We start from the raw sequence: 23,126 nt of genomic DNA, 5'->3' as shown, positions 1-23,126 counted from the left end.
CTCATATTTTCCACTCAATCAGAAGCAGCATACTGCAAAACTTTTAAATGAATAACTTGAAAGTAGCTGAATTGTAACATTCACCTGACGATTCGATCCAAAAATAACTTTTAAAAGTGTTTGCAAGTGTGTGATCTTACATTTCTACCAGGACACTCCACATGACAAAGAACCAACATCAAGGTGAAGTTTTCCAGATTCTCTGTATTTTTGCAAGATAGTCAAGTGTAAATTAAAGGTGTGTATAAACAAACAAGTAAACAAGAATTATAGTGCAAATTCATCCACATTTTAGTTTCATAAAGTTCTATTCATTTTCAAAAGAAAAAATGGAATACAAAGGGAATATTAATAGAACATTCTATCACACTGTATGGTCACACGTCTTTGCAAAATTCAAAGTGTTTCCACACATTGGAATCTAATAATGGTTGATCATTTTTTTGCTGCCATCACATGTGTGTTGTCTGCTGTTTTGGTACATGGTCATTTTTATGTAATTTTAAAATAAACCTACAATCCAAACAGTGTTATCCAATACCGATATATAATTGATTGATTTCATTTTGAAATGATTGTATAATGGTACAGATTGACTTAATTAACAGCTTGACTCAGGCAGATCAATCTGGTAGAATCATAGGGATATAAATCAATTTATTAATTAGGTCAATTAATTGTTACAACCCTAATAATTAGAAAGATTCAACTGTCTTTTTTATTTTTAGTTTGTACATACATTTTCATCCATAAATCAATAAGTTTAGAGTTCAAAAACTTGGCTTATGCGGTAATTTAGTCAATTACAATCAAGAAATTGTAGTTTTTAGTAATCAGTGTTGGGTAAATTAGGTTAAAAGAATGACTGATTCCTTGAATTTATCCACAAAAAAAAAAAAAAAACATTTAAAGGCCACACAAGGGCAATCAGGTTTCTTAGCACTACCTCATTAATTTTCCCTTATGAACATGAAAAAATATATATTGTATAGTAACATGTGTGTAGACAGGTTGCTCAATGACAATAGGACAGTGGAAAGCAGTTCATTTCAGGGACATAACTTGCACTTAGCTAAAAAGTTTTTGCCTTCGTTTTCAACAAATTGGAAATAATTTGAATATCTCCTGTTGTCGAATACCCCTATGAACTCGTCCATGTCCAGTCTCTAACTCTTTTAGTGTCAGCTTTTCTTTTTAATATAACTAAGAGACACGTTTTTAATCAAATTACTTTGTTTTTATAGTCACAGAGTTTCACTGGACTAAAATGTGAGTAATGAAGCAAAGGGGATTTCTGTTGTCTAGTAACTACAATCAAATTATTATTTTTTACTTTGTAATACCCCAGCACTGTTAGTAATTTGGTCAATCACAATCAAGAAATTGATGTCCTTAGAAAGTGCAGAGGGCCACATATTGTTGATTTTATGAAAGAAGCTTTTGTACGCTTTTGTGACGGGGGACATTTTAAAGTAGGCCCCTTAGGGCCAAGAGCCGGACTTTGGACATGCCATAAAACATGGCTGAAAAAGTTTAAAGTTCTTTTCTAACCACTGTACAAATGATATACAGAGAGATAGCTTGTGTTGAGACTCATACAGTGAAACAGGAATGTAAAACACATTTCTGAAAAACGTGGTTGACTGTGTTGTATATTGATTCAAACATGGTTTGGCATTCTTCATGAGTTTTCCACAGTAGTACCAAGGCAGTGAGGAGAGAATGGAAATCATGAATCTCCGCCTCAAAGATAACAAACCGTTGACCGCTGCTGTCCACGGTGCAGTCAATAGTCTGGAGTTATTTACAAATCTGGAAAATCTTCATATCTGAAGTGCTTTCAGTGAGTAGTTCAAACGTAAACAAACGTGGATAATAGCCCCTGACCAAGAAAACATGTGGAATGCAGATCGAAAAAGGGGACACTGCTGGGAGGGGGAGGGGCATGCGCACACACAAGCACGCGCACAGGCCGAGGAGGAGGGGGAGGAGGAGGAGGGAGGGAGCAACCAGAAATCCTCCCCTCATCACCTCCCCACGGCCGCCAAAGCAAACACTCCTCCTCGAGGCTGCAGAGGACGAGAGGTGAGATCCACGCGAGTGCGAGTCTGCACAGTTTGTCACCTGGAGCCCGTTTTTGACCGTCCTGCTCCTCATCCGCTCCCGGGAAGCAAGAGCGCTCCTTTCCCCGCTGCGTTCACGGCCCGCGGAGGCGGCATGGAAAGTCCACGCTGCTAGAGTATATTCGGAGTCTTCCTGTTTTGCTTCATTCTAAATAATGGTAAGATTTTTTTTTAAAGTATTGGTTTAAATCTGAGCTTGTTTATTTGGTTTTATAAGTGTATTTTTTAATTTTATTTTATTACATTTTACTATTTATGTAAACTCAACATATTCATTCTAGAAGCTGTAAATGTGTCAAATTTCAAAGCTGTTATTTTTAAATAATTGTAAGATTGCTCCTATATAAATCTTACAAGGTAATTATTTTTCTGTTTAATATTTTTGTTTTTATTTATTCATTGTCAGTATCCTAATTAATAGACCATTTAAATTTTATTAAAAGTAACATAAGTAAATGTAAGTTTTCTTTTAAATATACTTTTTATTATTAATAATTTATTTTTAAGAATTAAGTATAAGGAAAAGAACGATATATAGTATTAACTTAAAAAAAAAATAGGAATGCTTTTCTTTTTAGGCCTGGTAAAATTTAAATTTTCCTCCAGGACTCCTATTTTCTAAGAAGATTTTAATTCAAACAAAATAAAAAATAAAATAATCCTAAATATGTATTATTTTGCTGGTCCAGTTGATTGTAGGCCTGTGTAAATAAAAAAACACACACTTTGAGGTTTTAAATAACATTTTTATGAACAGAAAAAATAGAACCATTAAAATGAGGATTTGTGCTTCACAGTCATTTAAATATTTTGTGAAGTATTGTCTAATTTATACTGGCTGCTTTGTTTTTGTTGCACTTTCCGCTCAGTAGATTACACCCTAATTACTGATACCCCTGCGAGGTCTCCTTATTAAAGTAAATTAGGGGAGCCTCCCTGAAGATTTTTTTTCAAAGGCTTGTATTCATATTTTTCAAGGATCCCTTCATGACTTTGGCCCCCCAAAAAATCGCTCTCTGTGTTTTGCCAGCCGTTTAAATCCAATTTGTTGCTGAAGAGTAACACTTGGGGCCCATTTATATCTGGTGAGCCATAAAAAAATGTCAAATAAATAAAACTTGACTTTAATTATTCTATGCTATATGGATGTTTTAATTTTTAAGGTTTTATTTTGATTTTAGGGGATGAGCATGTTTTTCCCCTTTGTTTATATTGCAAAAACAAGTTAAAATATGTAAAGGCAGAGAGAAATTCTCAAAAAATATCACTTTTCACATTTTTATTAAAACAAGCTAAACATACGTCACTTCATGTCAGCGTTAATAATCTGGAAGAAACCCACCGGGGTTAAAGAACAGCCAAAGAGCGATTATTTTAAAGGGCATTATATCGTATTCTGAATCTTGACAGGCTTTAAGTCCTTCTAAATCTGCTGTATAATTAGCTTCCTAAATAACATCCCCGGTTTGGGAGGAGGCAAGCGGGAGGTGTTCTCGGACCACATACTGTAGGGTGCTCCAGCCTGTTTGATTTAACACCGTGGTTCTTTTCCTAATAACATTAGGCCCCAATTCTGGACTCCCTCTGTACGGCTGACCCCAGACGCTCACAGTTGTTCCCTTTCCCCCTCAAACTTCATGGTTCTTATTACTCGCTCCAATAAATTGTGGATAAGCAGGAGTTTCAAAAAGTCCAGGGCTGTGGAGAATTCCCCATCCTGTAGCACGAGGCACCCCCTCTTAAGAAAACACAAATTAATTCCAAACCCTTCTGTGGCCACATTTTTGTAGGATTGATAAATATTTTTAGAGGAAGTTCTGCTTTTCTTGACTTTATCTGCTCCAGTGTTATTATATTTCCTCACATCCTTCCAGTTCTTGATGCCTCTGAACTTCTTTCTCTTTTCTTCTCATCACACTTCTCTCCTCTTTAATAGGAGTTGCAGTTGTTTGAGTTTAGATTTAAAGCAAAGTGAGGCTTGGGATTGTTTCATTTTACTCTCATTTTACTTTCATTTTAATCCATTTCCATTTTCTGAGTATTTCTGCTGAGCCTCCTGCACTAAGTTGCAGTTGTCGCCATCAGTTTGTTCATCAGAACAAATATTTGAAAGTATATTTTTGAACGTGTTTGACAAGGCTAATCAGAGGTTAAAAAAAATGATGCCAACTAGTTTATCCAGTTTTTGACATTATTGGTTACAAAAAAGGTTAAAATGTAAAAAAGGTTCAATGTTATTATGTTTAAATGTGTTAGTTTGGTCATTTGTGCCTTCCCTTTTCATATTTTTTTAATTAGTCAATTGATTTTTTAAATATTATCGTACTAATGCACACACATTTTGCTTAAATGTGTCTTTAAATCCAAAGAAACTGTCCCAAATGTGTCATTAAGAATAAATAAAATAATATGACTGAAAAATAAAAACAACAACAAAGAAATTATTATTAAAACTATGGATTTACAAAATTAAAAGTTTGATTTTAATCTTCAAGTGCTTAGTTCATTAATGTTAAGTGTTGGAATGGCGTTCAACATAAATCCAAAACAACTGGTCGTGATTATTGAAAGAGACAAAAGTATCTTTTCATGCCTCAAAATCCATTTAGATACATTTCTGAGCTACACATTAAACCATTTTTATCTAACTTCCTAAAGAGTTTCAAGCTTAAATGTGATCAAACTTAAATATCTCCATCCTCTCCATTTTTTTGATTCCCTAAAGTCCCCAGACAAAACTTGGCGAGGCTTTGTGGTGTTGTGCGTTTGTGTGCGTGCTTGTGTGTAATAAACCTCGCTCTGTCGGCAGACAGCAGCTGTCTCTCCGGCTGCCTCTGCTGTCCTTATCTCATTTGGAACACAATGAAGCCACACGCATCGTAACAAGCCTTCAGTGGGTGATCTTGAAAGTGAATTTAAAATATTTTTGTGGCTAAAACTGAAATTTCTCCTTCTTTTCTCCTGTTTTCCTACTCATGCATGCAACTTTCTAGTAAAGAGGCAATTAACTGATCCTGTCCATAGTAACTGTGTCTGTCTAGCCAGCTGTTAGCAAATAGGGCGTCCACTAGCCATCATGTGCAGTGGAGACTAATCGAGGGCAAACCTTTTCATCCTAATGACTAATAAAGCAGCAGGTCTGCGAGTGTGTGAGTGTTGGTGCAGTCAGGCGTGTGTCACTCCTGATTCTGTGAGCGCCTGTACAGCCGCGCTCTCACCACTGGGACAGATGTTTTCTACCTGGGAGCCAGACCACCATCTGACTGGGGTCAGCCCAGTCCTCCAACCCCGCGCTCGCTCTTTCAGGCTGCTGGGAGGTCTGCCAGCTGTCCCTCTCGCTGACCTTCGTCCCGGGGCACTGATTTTTGGGGGAGACTGAGGCTTTAGTCGTGGGGTTGGTGGTCCCCTCCCCTGCCTGGATTACAGGGGTAAATTGTACGGATATAATTAGTGTAAGTCCTCTGACACAGACATTGAACCTGAGTATGTAAGAAATAAAGAATTAGGAAGCAGAGAAAAGAAAAGCTTCTTGTTTCGGGAAGGTCATTTAGAAAGAAGTTGGAGAAACAGGGAGATAAAGATGCAGAGGCAGTTGAAAAAAAGGGGGTTTTGATTACTGAGAGGCACAAGGGGCTCCTTGCATTATAGCGGTCTTAGTGCAAGAGTTACTGAAGCAGAGTTACTCAAGCAGAAAGGAAAAGCCATCAGGTTTGGAGGTAAAGTTACAGGCTGCAGACAGAGCCGATAACAGCTTCACTGCTGCTGGAGATTAATTGGACTCAATTGCAGAATGACTTCTGTTCTGCATCCTCTCCCCCATGTTCGGTCACATGTTCTCCCACCTCTTTGCAGGATTGGTAAAAAAGTTGGTGAGATGAGTCCAGACTATCCTAAAGTTATATGTGTGTTAAAAAAAGTACTTGGATATATTTCAGTACCATAAACCTAATGAAAATTGTGTTTTTGATGTTTTTAGCATACATTATTCAATGCATTTTTCTCACATATATAATAAATTAAGATAAAACATTGATTTTTGTTGTACCCGTATTGTTATGTTAGGATTGTGAGTGGCTGTAAGCTAGCGTAAACAAAGGGATGATGGGAAATAAGGGTAGGCTTACTCCCGCCCTCAACTCAGAGGAGAATTTCTGATGAACTCCTGCCGCTCTGCAGAAACTTTGTCTAAAAAACAAGACACATTTTTTAGATTTTGGCTATAAATATCATAATCACGATTAAAATACGACTGGGAACACTTTTATAATAGATTTAATTTAATTTAATTTATTCAGCATATTAACCGTGCCTAATTATGGTTAAAGTCAACACGTGTACATAATAAAACATACGATAAAAAGCATCCTAATTCTTATTACATAAAAACACATATATCAAAAACATCTGCATTAGACTCAAAAACATTTGTATTAGATGATTGGGGTGGAGCTTTAAAGATTTAATAATAAATGTGAAGAGTTTCAACTTTGTGTTTCAAGTATTTTCTATGGAAGGACCATCTTGCATAAATGTTAGAAATTAACTTTCCAGTTTTTCCTTGACCTAGCTTGTCATTAGTAAAAAATATGTAGTGAAAAATAAGCAATTCTGGATCAACACAAAGGGTTTTCAGACACAAAATAGACTTTATGTAGCTTTTTAGATACATGATCACTGTATAAATTCTCTCTTTTCTCCCTGACAACTAAAAAACTATATAGTGTGGGACTATTTCGACTAGAACCCTGGATTTTAAACACCACACTCACTTCTTTTTTGAAAATATGACATCACTTATTTCCCAAAGTAAAACCCTAATAATATAAACATTGACTAAAACCGTGAATCCACTGTGTTCTAATAATTAAAAGCTGGGATTATTTATTCAAAAATAGTTAAAATAAATATTTTTCACATAAGTGATTGTTCAATTGCAATTCATTGTGGTCTATATTCGCTGATCCATTGAGCATTGATCCACACTGGTTTATTGCAGAGACTTCTGGAAAATCTTTATGGCACTCGACTTTAGAGTTGAAGATTTCTATATATTGGCAAATACACTATACTGCACAAAGTAGTGAGTAGTAAAGAAATTGTCTGTACTCTCATTTAATGTGATTGAACATTTGTCTATTGTGAAACTTCTATATCATTGGTGGGTAAACTATGGCCCGCAGGCCAAATTAATCAAACTAGAATAAATTATAATGATAATCCTTATGAGGGTTTTATTTCGCCTGTAATTCTAGTGTGTTGCATTCCATATCCATTGACCTTTGTTCATGTGGTGTTGGAACATTTCTCGTTTTTCTGACGTTCATGTGTGTTTTCTGAGTTGGAAAGTCATTTTTCAGATAATTCAAACACACAAACACAGTTTTTCTCCAAGTTTGCATTTTTAGTGTTTGCCCACCCCTGCTATGTATACTAATATGTTAAGCTCTAAGAATGTGATAAAATATGGTCCTACTGGCATAGAAACAAACTGTTTGGGCGTCAAACACTGCAGTCTTATGAAATCTGATTTTAGGATGATGCAAATTAGCTTTTTCTACTAGTTTTACCTCGTCACTAGTGTTTCCTTTCAGTTCTGAGATGCTACAAGTAAGCTAATTTAAGCTGCCAAGACAGACACCATGTAAATTTAAATAGGAAAGTTGTCTTTATTTTTGTTCAGCCTGATAATAAACCCTGAAAACACAAAAGGAGCCTCACTTCCACACATTAGCAGATTAGCAGTTGTTTGGATAAGGAAGCCTACTCTTTGTGCTGCCACATCATGGGCGTGTTTACTTTGTTCCATGTTGCTTTGTGGATTTTTTTTCTCCATGAGATTCCAGAATTTGTTTTTTGAAGATGTGACTGAGTCATGTAGAAAATTTGAATGACTATAGCTGGACTACATGGAATGGGAGGTTTCATTTCTGGAAAAAAATATAAATAAATCAAGAAAATGCAGTTTAAAAAAAACCAAAACATCAATTGAGCTTTTCTATTTTAAGGCTTTATATAAATAATATAGAGTAGAACTCTACCATCAGAGAGCTAAGTTTGTTGCTTATTTTCCTGAGCTTTTATGATGTCATGTCAAGAAACTCCCTAATAATTAATACAAATAAATAATAATTTGTCTCTTATCTGATTATTTCAGTGAATTGAAATGTTATAAAGACATTTTCTGAAACAAAATTCACACTAAATATTCACCATTAACTCTACCCTGACCTGTAAATGTAAAATGTCTTTGCCAAAGTGCTCACATAGCACAAAAGTGGACAGATGGTATTTCTATCCCCACATTAAAAAACAAGAGTGTCACAGTCTCACATAGTGGCCCTTTTGTAATTTGTCTTATCAGCATTTGAGAGGAGTTTTGTGTTCAGCCGTGATTTAAGCCCACCCCAAGTCCCCCAGGCACTTTTGTAGACCGTCCAAATCAAGGCCTCCAGGTGGGGGTCCATATGGCGCCGTGACACATTACAGACCTGCACGCCACCTTTTCCGTCTGCTGACTTTCAGAAAGTCTCTGACATCAAGGCAGACAAATACACAGTTCACATTCTTATACTGTATATGAATTATGAACAGACAAAAGTACATATTGGTCTATTTTTAAAAATAGAAAACAAAATAAAACAAAGTCATCACCAACTACAAGTAAATATACAAATGTACATCCTATTAAAAGGATCCCCTCTCTCTAAGTGTTTAAAAAAACAAAGTAATAAAGTAATCTGTGCTAATCCTTTTTTGTAGAGCAGCCAGATACTAATTGACATTTTTTAATTGATTTGTTAATCCAGGAAAAAAAATTAGGTTGGATTAAAAAAAAAAAAAAGTTAATACATTTTATTCTAAAGCTAAGAAAACCTGATGTAGAGTCAGAGGATTACTGAAGGTACATTTCTGATATGAATGCAGATTTTTTTTCTTTTTTGCGTTTCTTGTGTCAGAGTAAACTCCAGACCCACTCCATTGAAAATTGTGTTTTTAACATGTTCATGTGGGCATTTTTCTCACGCATCATAGAGGATATTGAAGAAAATTGAGCTTAAAATTGTATTTCTGAGCATTTCTTTATTCAAATTGTGGTGAATCAGGACCAGACAAAAATAATCAATTTGAAAAAACTTGTATGTGTTATTTACAAGTTATCATCTGTCGGTCACAAGCTCTCCACTTGTTGACGAAAAGATTCACGTACGCCGTCGTTTGAGCTGGTGTCTGGCTCTAAACTGTACGACTTTTTGACGCACCGCTTATTTTAACTTGGGGTGTGAGGGGCTGTAAGCTAGTGAAAGAGACAGTTTTTTATTTTTTTTTAGGCTAAAAACGCCATAATCATAATTCAAACACCACAGGGAACACTTTCACAAAAGAGGATCGGAGTGGGACTTTAAACAAACTGTTTCAGCTAAAGTTTGATGGTTGAGGTTCACTGAAAAATGTAAAACATTGTAACAATTAACTAAAGTTCTGTAATTTTAATGTTTAGTTTACATCAAATTAAAATTAGTTGATGGTTTACTCAACGCAAAGAATTGATAACTGATCCAATATTTCACTTTTTACAGTCTAGTTTGTACTCAGTATTAAAAAAATGACTGTCAGGGACCAAATGTGAATGTCTGCACAGACCTTTATTTGGTCAGCTCGCTTATTTTGTTTCCCATTTGCATGTTGTTGCAAATATAGTTCAGCTTCATTTAGCCTTAGTATTAACTCAAAAGAATCCCTGTTATCCATAAATGGCATCCTTGCATTCTGCAGACAGATCAGCACAACCTTTTTTTGTAAATCATAAATTACTGAACTGTAAACGTATGAAGTTGTGAAGAAATTATGTAAAATCTTCAGCGCTTTTTAAACGATCTAGACTAAGTCTGTCGTTGGTTCTTAATTCTAACTTAGACAACAGATGTTTCCTTGATCACAGTATCGGTTGTCATATGATAGACGTTAAAATGTTGTCTTTCCTGATCTGATGGAAATTTGTGACCTATGGGTGACCCTGAGACTGCAGAAACAATGCCATTGGGGAAGTCTGTAAGCAGGTTTGTTACAGTTGATTCAGGATTTCACAGATCATGTCGGACGCACATTTTTCTTGTCGAGCGTGCACGGCGACCCATGAAAATCAGTTTTTCATGGCAAAATGGGATTTGAAGTGTGTATTTCAACAGAGACTGTATTCAGTGAAGCTGTCAGTCAGTTTCCTTGTATTTCAACAGATTTGTTTCCTCTTTCCATTGACGTTCATTTACATGTTGACATAAAAAAATACTTTGTCAAGTTTTGGAAATTATTATACGAGAGGCTGGGTGTTAGCTGAGTAAACAGCAGGCTCTAGTTTCTGTTCTATAGAGTTTAAGTGTTTTCTTAGAAAGATGTAGCACATTTCATATTGAGCTTATACGCAAAAAACTGATGTTTTCATATATCATAATACCAAGAATTTGTCTACATTAACTTTGTTTTATTTTCAGATTAATTTGAGTAATTTTTGTATCAATGGAGAAACTATTAATTCTTTCCAGATTAATGAAAATATTAATTGACTGTTGGACAATAATCTAATGTATTGACATTATTTTTTTATTTACCATCAGAGGTTACACTGTAAGAGATTCAGTTTTTTTTTTTTTGCCAGTGTTTCCTTCCTTACTCAGCAGTTAGTCATGCAGGTACATCTGCATAAACACTGTGAGCTCTTTTTAGTGTATCAAATGATATTTCAACTTACTGCACAATAGGCAGCACAAAGGTTAGAACTCGATATCCGTGAAAGAAGTCGTGGTTTAGCAGAACCCTGGGGCCCAGGTGAAACTTGTGTGACTGGCCTTGTGGCCCTTTGGCCCCCCGTAGACCTGCAGAGTTTGTTTTAGCTTGGGTTTCAGACCTTGGCTCTTTGGGTCTCTGCTGAGCTCTGCGCATCTTCTTCCCAACGTCCTGTAGTTCCCATGGCCTTGGCTGCCCTCCTCCCAGGCCTCACCCTTAACCAGGAAGTGTCTTGGCCGTCACACGGCTTTCACGTCTTTGTGGATTGTATTAGCGCAAATTGAGGTGTTTTTGACAAAGTCAAGAAGAAATAATTTTCACTTCTGATCACTGGAAAGTAGCAGCAACACAGCAACGCTTTGCCTTTTAACTGTGTGCACATAATCATCTCTGTTTTTGTGTTAGTCTACAGCACGTGTGTCAAATATATCTGGCTATTTTTGTTATAATGGCCCGATGTTATCGTCCGTTTATTTCTAACTTGTAAAATTTTGACGAAATATATTTTTACAGAGTAAAATATTGAAAGTTATTTAAGGGTAAAGTTTATTTATTGTCGAATAATATTCCTGCCAGTTTTTATTTACAGTTATGTTAAAAATGTCAATTTTTAAGTTTTAAAAATGTACGTTCAGAGAAAAGAGTGAAAATCTCTGTCTGAGAAAAGTGTATAAGGAAGAGTTACAGCCTTAGAACATCTGCAATCCTACTTTGTGGATTTTACTTATGGCAGGTTATCTATGGAACCACAGTACATCGTAAAGCTTAATCTAACCTCTACCACAGGTAGAGTCTGTAGACCAGGGGTGTCAAACTCAATCGCACAGAGAACCAAAATCTAAAACACACCTTAAGTCGTGGGCCGAACAGGATAAACATTTACTCTTGTTTAACCGCCTAAAGTTCAAGCTTACACTTTCATTTTTCTTTGTTTTATCGTTGTTCTTGTTCGAAAAGTCCAATATTACATTGGGTGGCAATCAGAGATTTTTGTAGATTTGGAAAGTTGAACGAATTCTGCGGAAGAGACTAATTGACAAGATCAAGAGCCAATCAGGATGCAGAACACAGTACACTGTAAAAAAAAAAAATCTGCGATGGAGTGAGCATGCGAAAAGTGCACCCAGAGAAACCACTTAAATGGAAACTCGTGAAAACACAAAATGAATGGGAAGTCAGTGTACAAATGACATTAACTTTACTTTAAAAGAAAACTTTAGTTTGGCTCTTTGTACTTTTGTGTGTTTCTTAGAAGAAAAAATTAGGACATGATTCTAACACAAATCTGTGAGCATTTTGTTGTTATTTTTGTGTGAATTTGTAGGTGAGCTTTGACTTTAGTTGATAACAGTTTCAAGAGAATGAATAACTGATAGATTGAGGAAGTTATTTAATTAGCAAATGAGTAGAACCCATTGCAACAAATGTTACAGTTTGTAGACTATGTCTATTTAGACCATTCATTTTTCAATTAGTTGACTTTTCATTAATAATTAGCTGCAGTTACAATTGATTATTTTTTTTTAGATTATCTATATAGGGTTAAACTTTTTTTGGAGGAACTTTCTAACAAAGCTATTTGCTGCTGTACTATTTAATAATAATTAACTTTTTTTTTTTTCATTTAACATTGGAAAGCTGATTTTTAGAGACAAATGCCGATTATGATAGTCCCACCAAAATACCTCACAGCAAAAATGCAGTCATGCTGCTAGAATAACTGTTCTAACATTATTTTTTCATTTGCAAAACTGTTCCGTTTTTGTTTTTTTCTCACCTTTAGCAATTTGACATTAAAATAGTTTTACTTTTCCTGGTTTCTCTTTACAAGTCAGTTTCCTCCTACTGACATTACTCATTGTACCGATGTTTTTTATTCTTGCTGTGTTTCTTACTCCCCTTATTATATGTTTTGCTTTTCTTAATTTTGTTTTTCCTAACTTTATGAAGACAATCAATTAAAAATGTATATTGCTCTGAGAACCTCTGATATTTTAAAATGTGTGACTTTTCACATTTATCAACACAAAGTGTTTTAAAAAGTTCACATTTAATTAAAAATTACAAAACAAAATCTAATCTAAAATAAAACATAAAAAAAACAAAAATGTGTCCAATATAATTAAGAAAGGAATAAGCACTTTGACTTCACTTTTGCCACACAAAATGTAAATGTACTGTAATTTAATCTAATTCCTAATTAAAAAAATATAGATTTGGCAGAGGTTTCCACCAGTATCTTATTTCATTTTCTGTAATTCCAGCTTAATATGTGTCAGTTATCATTTCCATATTTGCATGAATGTTTCCCTCTAAGCTTGTCTTAGAAACAAATGCTTAGAGTAACATTGTTTTATTTCATAAAGTCTCTTTTTTTATATCTGGTATACTTTCTTAATAATAAAAAAATAAGCTGAAAACCTTTTTTTTGAGTACCATTTTAGAAAAAAAGAAAAAAAAAATAGCCATTGTATCTCACCATATGTAAAAAAAAAGGAAATAAAAAAAATCCCTACACTTCTTTTAAATGAGAAAATATTTTCTCCATTTCATTTCCCATGTGTTTAAACGTGAAGTATTGCATGTGGGAGTCATCAACAGTTTCCCTTTGAGCAATTTTACCTAACTGTAACTTTATTTACTCTTGTGATTGCCAATAAAAACCCCTCCAATTAAATTTTCTTTTTATTTCTTCCTCTGTATCACAAATTCTCCTAACAGCTTGTACCTTTTCATGAGGGTGTTGGTGGAGAAAATATTTTTCCGTCTATTGCTGCCAAAAGTCTCAGGGCAATATTTGTTGTTTCCACAGAAAAGTTGACAGCTTCAAAGAAATCCTCATCAAGGGCAAAGTGTCTGCATAAAGAAGATAAGACTCTATCCTTTGGAGGCAGGTATGGAGAACAACTGTACATTTATATATTTAAACCAAATATTTATGCACAAATGGAACAGGGATCATTGAAGGAAAACAGATAAAGTCAAAAACTCCGATCATCTTTTCATCTATTTTAAAAGTGTTACCAGTAGTCGTTTAATTATGATTATGCCATTTTTAGTCAAAAAAAAAAAAAAAATCTGACGTTTTCTTGGAAATAATTTTTGCAGAGCGCCAGTAGAAATTCACCTCTGAGTTGTGGACGGGTCTGTTGGTGCATAGCAACCTCGCCTCCTTTCCCACCTGTTGCTGCGAGCTTGCGTATTTTTATGTTTGTTTTTTTTTTTTTTTTAAACCACATTTTTCATTTTTTCCTGATTCACAACAATTTGAATAAATAAATTGGGACTGTGAAAGTTAACGCGTGATTAATTAAAAAGAATTATTGTGTTAATAAACGAGATCAGATCATAAGACTCAGTTTAAAATAAATGTAAACTTTTTTTTAGTACACTGGGATTGATTTTTTTCATAGAGATAATATGGCATGTATTTGTGGTCAAAAGCGATTTTTTTTATTTTAAAAAATAAAGCAGAAGACGAACGTCGATCAGACAGCTGTAATGCAGAGCAGCACTGAGGTATACCACAGTGCTGGATGTCTCATTTGAGACAAATGAGACATCCAGCAAGGAAACTGATCATTATTTTATTTTGGGGTGGGGACCAACTGGATTTTCTACAGCGACAAGCACCGGCGTTGTCTAAAAGTTGCAAAAACTCTGCAGTTCATTGCAAAAGTCCCGCTTGCCGCCGTTACGAGAGTTGAGCAGTTCAGAATCATCCAGCTGGATCAAACTTTTCCCAAAAAACTTTTATTATTTTTCACAAATGCAATAAGGACAATTTATGAGAAAAAAATGAAAATCCGTAAAGAAAAAGAAATACGATTAAAAAAATGGACAGCAATGGCCTTTAGAGAGATTTTTTTTGTTTTTTGTGCTGCCTGGTAGCTGAAGCCACACAGGCAGACTGAAAAACAGCCACAAAAGAAAGATCACCTTATGCAGAAGCGAGGTCTGTGATGTACCTCTAACAGAAATTGTTCATATACGTGACCTTAAAGAATGTGTGACTTTTACATGGATTTTTTTTCTTCTTTTTATTCAAAAACTTGTTTTTTTCTTGTTGTTTTTTTTTTTAAATAAATTTACAACTAACATTTTCATTCTATGTTGTAATAACAGTTTGTTAAACATTTTTGGAGTTTCCACAGCAAAATTAATCATTTTTTGCTTTTGCACTATTTATATCTAGTGTGTGAATACAACATGGAAAAAATTATAAAATAAAGGTAGGATGGGTTGTGCTGATTAAAATGATACCAAATAAGCAAGCAGGTAGTCTTTCAAATTGAAAATACAGAGATAAATTCAAAAGTTTTAGGCTCTAGGTTCCAAAGGGCTAAAAATAAACGTTCTAAATGTGCAATTTTGTGTGTGATTTCATATTGTGATTATTTGCAGATAATAACTAAAAACAGTATATATATATATATATATATATATATATATATATATATATATATATATATATATATACACAGTATATTGCGATTAATTTTTCCCAGGTTTGTGATTAACAAGTAGATTTTTTTAATCGATTCCCGGCCCTAAAATAAATACTCAGAAATGCAATTTTGAGCTTAATGGTCTTCATATATGTCCTCCATATTCAGAAAAATGCCCCACGAACACGTTAAAAACACCAAAAAGAGCATTTTTATCGGAGTGGGTCTTTAAATGTGAAAACCTAACAACTGCTCTTCTTCAAGATTGTATATCCTTCATCTGGATTGGCGGGAAGACATACTTTTTCACTTTCCATAAAAAAAACATTTTTTTTAAAGAAAATAAACTGAGTTTAGCTTTTTCAAAGAGCTTTTCTGTCTGTCTGAAGGTTGTTAAATAATTTCTGCAGGTTTTTTGTAGTTGCCTTTTGTTAGTCTTTTCATGATGAATTCATTCTCTTACACTCCGTTTCTGCATTCTAAAATTAGTGTTGCAACAGGCAGAAACTAGAGTTTTTCCTGTTATGTGTTCTTCCTCCTTTCAGATCAGCATCATGGCTGCTTATGGACAGACTCAGTACAGCCCCGCGTTGCAGCCAGCAGGACCGTACGCGCCGTACAGCCACCACACACCCGGCTACGGTGTGCCATCCTACAGTTAGTACAAACACTGTCATGTTTGCAAAAAAGTCACCCTCTGTATTTGTACAGTTATTTCAAAACCAGATGGTGTTTGTGAAGTGATGACGATGTGTCCACATGCAGTTGCATTCTCCATTCATTTAATTTGTTGACTTTATATGTTGCTTGTAATGTCAAATACAATGGGCTGCAAGCATTTGAGACAGTTTAAAACAAATAACTCAAGCTGAATACTGAATATTGGCTTTGAGTTTGGATGAAAACTGACTAGTGTCAGCTTGCCTTGACATCCATCTATTAAACGTTCACACTTGTTTCTTTGTTGTTTCGCTTTGACATATTAGATTTGGCATCATTTCAGTCGAGGCAAAACAATTTTCTTTTTGTATTTGTCAGGGTAGACTTATTTAGAGCTATAGTTAGAAGCTATACCTCATCAATCACGTGAACTGACAACAACCCATAAAAGCGTTTTTTTTTTTCTAAATATATAGAAATGTACCGGTGCCAACTGTGAGTCTACATCACAGAATCCTGGTTGGGTTCATCGAGTAAACATACTGCTGCTTCTTTTGTGTTCTCCCAGACATTAAAACAGAGGACGGTTTGAGCCATTCTCCAGGACAAACAGGACTACTGGGCTACACCAACTTCAGCGGCACACCACCCAGCCAAAGCCTCTACAGCTATTCTCACACACATGGTGAGTTTGGAAAACGTTGCGTTTACTGACTCATCCACGAGTCTTTTGTTGGTCTCCTTTGTTTCGGTGTCACTGGATGAGGAGTTTGTCACGTCCTAAGCCTCTTCTCGAGACTCCTCTGTCTTCTCCACCACACCTGTTCTCCATTAGCTATGGTCTGGGCTCTTGGCGTCAAAAGTCTCCCTACCCCTCCTCTTTTCTCAGGGTCAGGCCCCCTTTCTCCGTTCAAAACAACAACGCAGCATGCATGCGCTTGTTTCTTTTCTTCTCACAAAAAAAAGAAGACATTGAGAAGAGGCGTAGGGCAGGTAAGGGGAAAAAAATGTTGGTGTTATAATAGTTGGCAGGATGTCTTGGTGTGAAAAAGGTGCTTTGATAAAGATGTGTTTTGCTTTGGAGTGTGCAGTTTTCAACATGTCAGTATATTTGTGATTGAGTGTGAGTGTCTGTGCTGTTCGCATTCCTCAGCCGTCCGGCGCCCAAAGCATGGCTTACTCAGCGCGGCTATATGGCTTTGAAACCAGCATGAAATTGACCTTGTGTGTGTGACAGGGGAGAGGTTAAGGGGCGTTTTGCGGAGGAGGGAGCACATTTGGTTTTGTAGGGAAGCTTTAAACTGTAAATTCCAGTCATGAAAGTATATTTATGATTTCTTGTTTGTGTTTAATTCTGTGGTAAAATCTCAAGATGACTGCAAAGTATGCTTGATCCAGGCTACTTTAAGGCTATTTTAGAACAGCTTTGCTATACTAGTGTTTTTAGTATTTATTTATTTGCATAGGTGTTTTAGTGAAGATAGTATGATAGCTGTTTTTTTCCTTTCGATTTTTTTTTTTTTTTTGCTTAATAGACGTTCATTTAAACAAGTGTTTTTCTTCCTTGTTTGCTGCCATGTGTATTTCAATTTTAAACCTTCCAAAACTACTGAAAGCACAAATATCTCCCACTTTGATTATTTATTTTTTATCTCTTGTAAAAGCATTTTCAGCGGTCTCTTAATTTTGATTATGAAATGTTTTTTGTTTGTTTGTTTGTTTTTTTAATTTTTAGTTTTTTTTTTAATACAAAAATGTAAAAATCTGTGTAGTTTTCTGTGACATAGTTTCTGCAGGATGGCAGTAGTTCTTAGAAATATTCTTCTAAGTTGTGGCAGAGAACAACCATTGACAGTATATAGAGATGGACAAAGCCCCTGTGACATCACCAATAGAAAATGCCTTATTTCCGGTTCCGAAAAAAATTAAATCAATTCAGTCGCTATTTCTCCACCATGTTGGAAGTAGACGACGTTAGTAAGCGGTGACTGGTCCGAGTCAGTCTGAGTAGCATTTCTATGGCAACCACTGGAGTTCGCTTGTTGGAAAGCCACACCCCTTCCACTGAAAGTGGGCTAGTTTTCAATGTTTGACCTGGGGGCCAGGGGGCACCACATGCATTTTATTGAGACATCTGATTGGTTAGTTTGTAACTTGAACAACTTAAGACTTTATCAAAATTCTAGAAATATCAATAAAACAGCTTGACAACTACACTGTTTCCATTAAATCATAATTATGCAAATGAAAACAAAACAACAAATGCGATAAGTCATTAAAAAACGCATTGACAGATGTGAACAATACTTTGATTTACAGCTGATACATTCAAATTTCTGCCACGTTATTAGCACTCGTCATCATCTATCAAAGAAGACATCTGTCTTATTCAGGCTATGGAGCGGCAAGCTACGTTGGATTAGTTACGTAGTATTGGGGATTTTTGGGAAGCTGTGGTTGGTGATTTTACAGAGGAGCTGGGGATTCAACAATTCCCCAAGACACACTCAAGTTCTGATGAGCTGTGGGACCTCCTGTGGTGTCGACTCTGTAGTGCTGAGTGTTGTATCCGGTTGTTGGTCATGGACTCATTTAATTATTAAAAACAAGTGTTGACTTCACGCCTTTGCAAAAAATTTTGATACGTCTCAAAAATACCTTCTCCAAGCGCAATCTTTTTTTCTTCATAAATGCAAGTTTTTTTTAGACTGATGTGTTTCCATTAGGGGAATTTATTATCACAAATCCAATTTGTGCAATTTTATAGTCAATGGAAATGCTACTATAGAAAGTCGATTGTAGCCTGCCCAGCGTATTATCTTTAACACAAATAAGCTATTTTTCAAACTGTATTTTTTCCTTTGCTCCTGATTCACCATAATTATTATTTTTTCAATTATATATATATATATAATATATCACAAACATTTTAAGTAAATAAAAAATGCCTCTCCATACATTTTGGTTCTCAGTTTGAATGACGGGAAGACCAGTGCTGACAATCGGGTCCCTGAGGGTTCATATTTGACTAAAAGATCTTACACATAAGAAGGCGCAAGACCGTTAAAAAAGCATTAAAAGTATCCTAAAATATTGATATATATATATTTATTTATTAGGGAAAGTTTACATTTGAAATATCATCTTTATAAAAACAAAGTAAAAAAATAAGTTTTACTAGAAAGCCTTTTTAGAAGTTATTATACTGTACATGAGTATCACTGTTAAGAAGGCCTTTTCATTGAGTATTCAACTTTGTTCATTTCAAAATACTGGTTGTATAACACGGTGATGATGCAATGCTGTGAAAATAAACAATGTCCATTGCTTGGAAATTTTTTATACTGAATACTTTTCCAGTACTCAGGTACAGTATAAGTACTAACTCTAACTTCAACTAAACATACCAGTAAACTGAATGGAAAATAAGAGTTTAACTCTTGGTTGAATTTCTGTCTGTCATTTAAAAAGATTTTCTTTTATAAAACGAGAAAGGAGTTAATTCTATGTCTGTTTTAATGTATATATATATATATATATATATATATATATATATTGGTCATAAAGCAAACACATGTTGTTTTTTTGTGTGTAGCTACACTGACAACAGCTTCCAGATATACTTTATTTCGTCTGACCTTTACCTTGGCTTGCCAGAGTTGCGTGCAACTAAACTCCTGTAAGTCTTTTTTCAGCCACGTGCCCAATTCTGACAAACGCTTATCCCTTTGAAGACACTTTTTCTTTCCCCTTTTACTTTCCCTCCCAGAAAAAAAAAAGATTCCCATTGGAGACATTACACAGGAATGTAAATATTCACGTAAAAAGCCTTTGATAGAACCTTTTGACAAACTGTCCAGCCATCACAGGCTCTATTTTTTTTCAACTAACAGCTTTTAATAGCGTAGTTAGAGTTTGAAGGACAGTGTTCCCAAACAAAGTACTTTTGTTTGAATATTCCAATCCATAAATCATTAACTGCGGACTTCAAAAGGCAATAAACTACCTCAGCATTTAGATGTTTGAGTGTTTAGTAAAAAGCTCCACGTCTTCTGTACACAATTCAAATTCAGACAGGAGCAAACACACTACAAAAAGACTTGGATAAAACATACTGTACTCTGTGTAAAACTGCAACCAAATGGAAGTATTTTGTGTTTATTTGAGGAGACCTGTGTTTTTTCTTCTGCAGTGAAGACTGTGGTATTGTCTGAGTAGTTTTTTTAATTTTATTTTTCCACTGAGTCAGTATCCCAGAGTAATGGGGAAAAGGAGGAGTAAACTGGTAAGATGATTCAAGAAGGAAGCGTATTCCTGGAAACACAAGAGGACAATGGAAGTCTTAGCAAAAACTTCAGAGTACTTTTCAGAAAACTAACAGCTAAAAAAACATAAAGAATATCGGATGATTTGTCTGTATTATTTTTGTTTTGAGTTGATGAAGAGACTTTATTATTAAAGATTTTAAGATCTGACATTTTTTTTCTAATCAAGTAGATGTAATAATATTTTATTTCAGACATATACTTTAAAAGGAAAGATAGGAAAAGCTTAAAAAAAATACTAGAAATATCCAAAAGAGTTTAAGAAATAAAAGTCATGCTCCATTCCTAACACTGGGGTCTGCAACCTTCAACTCTTACAGGGTTGATTTTTTGCTGATCACAACCTAGCAGGAGTCACAACGTCTTAGCTTACCCTTTAGAGAATTAAGACACTGATTTGTATTTATGTTATTGTTCCTATTATGATAACTATAAATTAACTATTTTAGCTTAAAAAAACATCAATAAAAAAAGCATTTTTTCAAAATTTCTTGTGACATCCTTTCAAAATAAAAGACTTCCTGTGTCACATAGGATCATCTCAATGCAGCAAAACGGTTAACATAAGGCGTAGAAAACTGTTTAATTTTCAGTTTGGGGTGCAAACCAAAATTAAATCAGAGCTATTTCAGTAACCTTACAGTATTTTCTTTAACCTTATAAGGGGGCACCCAAAATACTTCAGTTTGTTCAAAAATAGAGCATCTGGCTAAAAGACCTTGAATATTATTTTTTGTTGTCCTTTACTTAAAGCAACACTTAACATTTTTTTTTTTTTTATCTGAGAGCCACAATGGAGGGAGGGTTAAAGGAGCCATATCAGGCTCCGGAGCCTCAGGTTGCAGACTCCTGCACAAGAAAAAGCTTATTATTACAGCAAGTACATTTTCAGCTTCAGATATTCATATACACACAAATAATAATGCATAAATGTACTCATAGTAAAATACATGCACGAAAACATCTGACATTCCTTAACATACCCAAGTGCATCCCCACAAGATTCAAATTTATATTCATAAATATTTACAGATGTATTATTAATGTTTTAAAAGTTGTAAATATCTATTAATAGTCATATTTCTATATTTGTTCTTAAACTTCTTTATGCATGACAAGCTTTCAAAGTTCACGAACATGGGTTCTTTTAACATACAGTGTTCACACTGGACTGTCGCCGCCCAATACTATAGCGCTTGCAGTTGGAAGAGTCTTGGTGCGAAATGTCAAAGCGGTGCAAATCTCGTGAATCTTACTCCTGGCTTTTTTCATTTTTTTCAGTTCTTTTGCGATAAATAAAAGACTTGGTGTCACATAATTCCAGCAATTATTAATTTCTCCTTTATTATCCATTTTCAACTAGTTGGCACTAGGGGTGTGCCAAAATATCGATATTGAGATATATCGCGATATTTAGTCCTGCGATTGATTCTCGATGGGTTCTCACCAAGTATTGATCTTTTGTTTTTGTTTGAAAAAGGGCCATAAAAAGTTATATTCGTAATCCTTTGGTCAGACGTTCCTCCGAGGTAGATAGGGGGTGTGCGTTTCAAGACTGGCTGTCGCCGGCACTAATGTGCCTGGATGCTACTTGAATTATTTATTTTTGTTCTGTTGTTTACAACAATTTTGCACTAAGCAGGGCACTGTTGTTCATGTTTACTATTATTAGCCCTAAATTTTTCAGATAATTTAAATTCAGTTGGTGTCAGTGCTCATCAAAGACATAGTTTTACTGATTTCAGCAATGTTGCACTAAAGTCTCTATTATTTGTTGTACAAAAATAAGACACAAGTTGTTTATTATGATTGTGTTCAAGCTAAAAAATAAATGGGGGTATATTTTCCTAAAAAATGTGTTTTTCTATATAATTTGAGTTATTAGATATAATTTGTATCAATTATCACAATATCGCGATATCATTGATATCGTGAGCCATGTATCGAATCGTATCATGAGGTACCCAGTGATTCCCAGCCCGAGTTGGGACTTCCCTGTTCCCTGCTCATAAAAGTGTAACAGTGTTGCTTCATAACTGATCATTAGCATTGGTTTTGTGTTGTCTGATGTTGGCTGACAGCCAGCACTGCGGCAGTGTTCTTGTTTGTTCACATTTCAGAAATTGAGCCAAAAACCGACAATGTTTTTTCAGTGGCGCAGGCGGAGATGATAAGCTGACAGGATAATTAATCAAAGAATTGCTTCAACAAGAGGATTCAGGTGGAGAAAGAGTGCTCTGAGGAGGACATTCCTGCTTTGGGTTACTGAAAAGATTCCGAAAACTGCAGCAGGAGAAGGAGATTTTCCCACCTGTATCGTTATGTCAGTTATAAATGTAACTGTAAGCTGCTACCGCTCTGAGCTGTCATAATCAGAATTTCCCCAATTCCTCCCCAAGTCAGACATGAGGTCAGATGTTGAGAGTTTATTTGTCAGTTTGAGGGTGACTTTTGTTAAATATTTAAGCATTTCGTGAATTATATTTCGCCTTTTAATCCCAAGCATTTACTTGTTTAGAAGTTTTGACATTTTTTCCTCCTATTTCTTAGGTGGTGGTATTTCATCTGGAATTTTTCAAGGCACTCATGCAATATCGAGTTCAACCCCATTCAACCCCACACAGCAAGTGAGTAATGCCTCATAGTCTTTACCTACAGGGGGATTTTTCAATGTTGCTGATTTACTGCAGACTTTTTTTGAATAACAAAAGTGTGTTAAACTGTAAAACTAACTTTTAATCAAAGGATATTGTTTAATTTGTGTTTTTAATTATCATTGTTGTTTTTTT

At 35.0% G+C, this 23,126-nt stretch overlaps 1 protein-coding gene across 3 annotated transcripts in view; it reads left to right on the top strand.

Moving 5' to 3' along the window:
* The first annotated feature begins 1,602 nt into the window (after positions 1-1,602).
* The window catches only part of eya2 (EYA transcriptional coactivator and phosphatase 2), a 36,010-nt gene continuing 14,486 nt past the window's right edge, over positions 1,603-23,126 (top strand). Inside the window, exons 1-5 of one of the 3 annotated variants that reach the window (XM_024271045.2) lie at positions 1,603-2,281; positions 13,717-13,798; positions 15,898-15,994; positions 16,581-16,697; positions 22,888-22,964. In XM_024271045.2, coding sequence (XP_024126813.1) covers positions 15,907-15,994; positions 16,581-16,697; positions 22,888-22,964 — 282 coding nt within the window. In that variant the 5' untranslated portion in view covers positions 1,603-2,281; positions 13,717-13,798; positions 15,898-15,906. Of the gene's footprint in view, positions 2,282-12,900; positions 13,799-15,897; positions 16,010-16,580; positions 16,698-22,887; positions 22,965-23,126 lie in introns of those variants that run through there. The other 2 variants (XM_024271043.2, XM_036212000.1) reach the window with 2 other exon arrangements.

The sequence above is a fragment of the Oryzias melastigma genome, linkage group LG5 (genome assembly GCF_002922805.2).
Source record: "Oryzias melastigma strain HK-1 linkage group LG5, ASM292280v2, whole genome shotgun sequence".
Lineage (NCBI taxonomy): Eukaryota > Metazoa > Chordata > Actinopteri > Beloniformes > Adrianichthyidae > Oryzias > Oryzias melastigma.
Note: the sequence above shows the minus strand (reverse complement) of the source record. Positions and strands in the feature narration are given on the sequence as shown.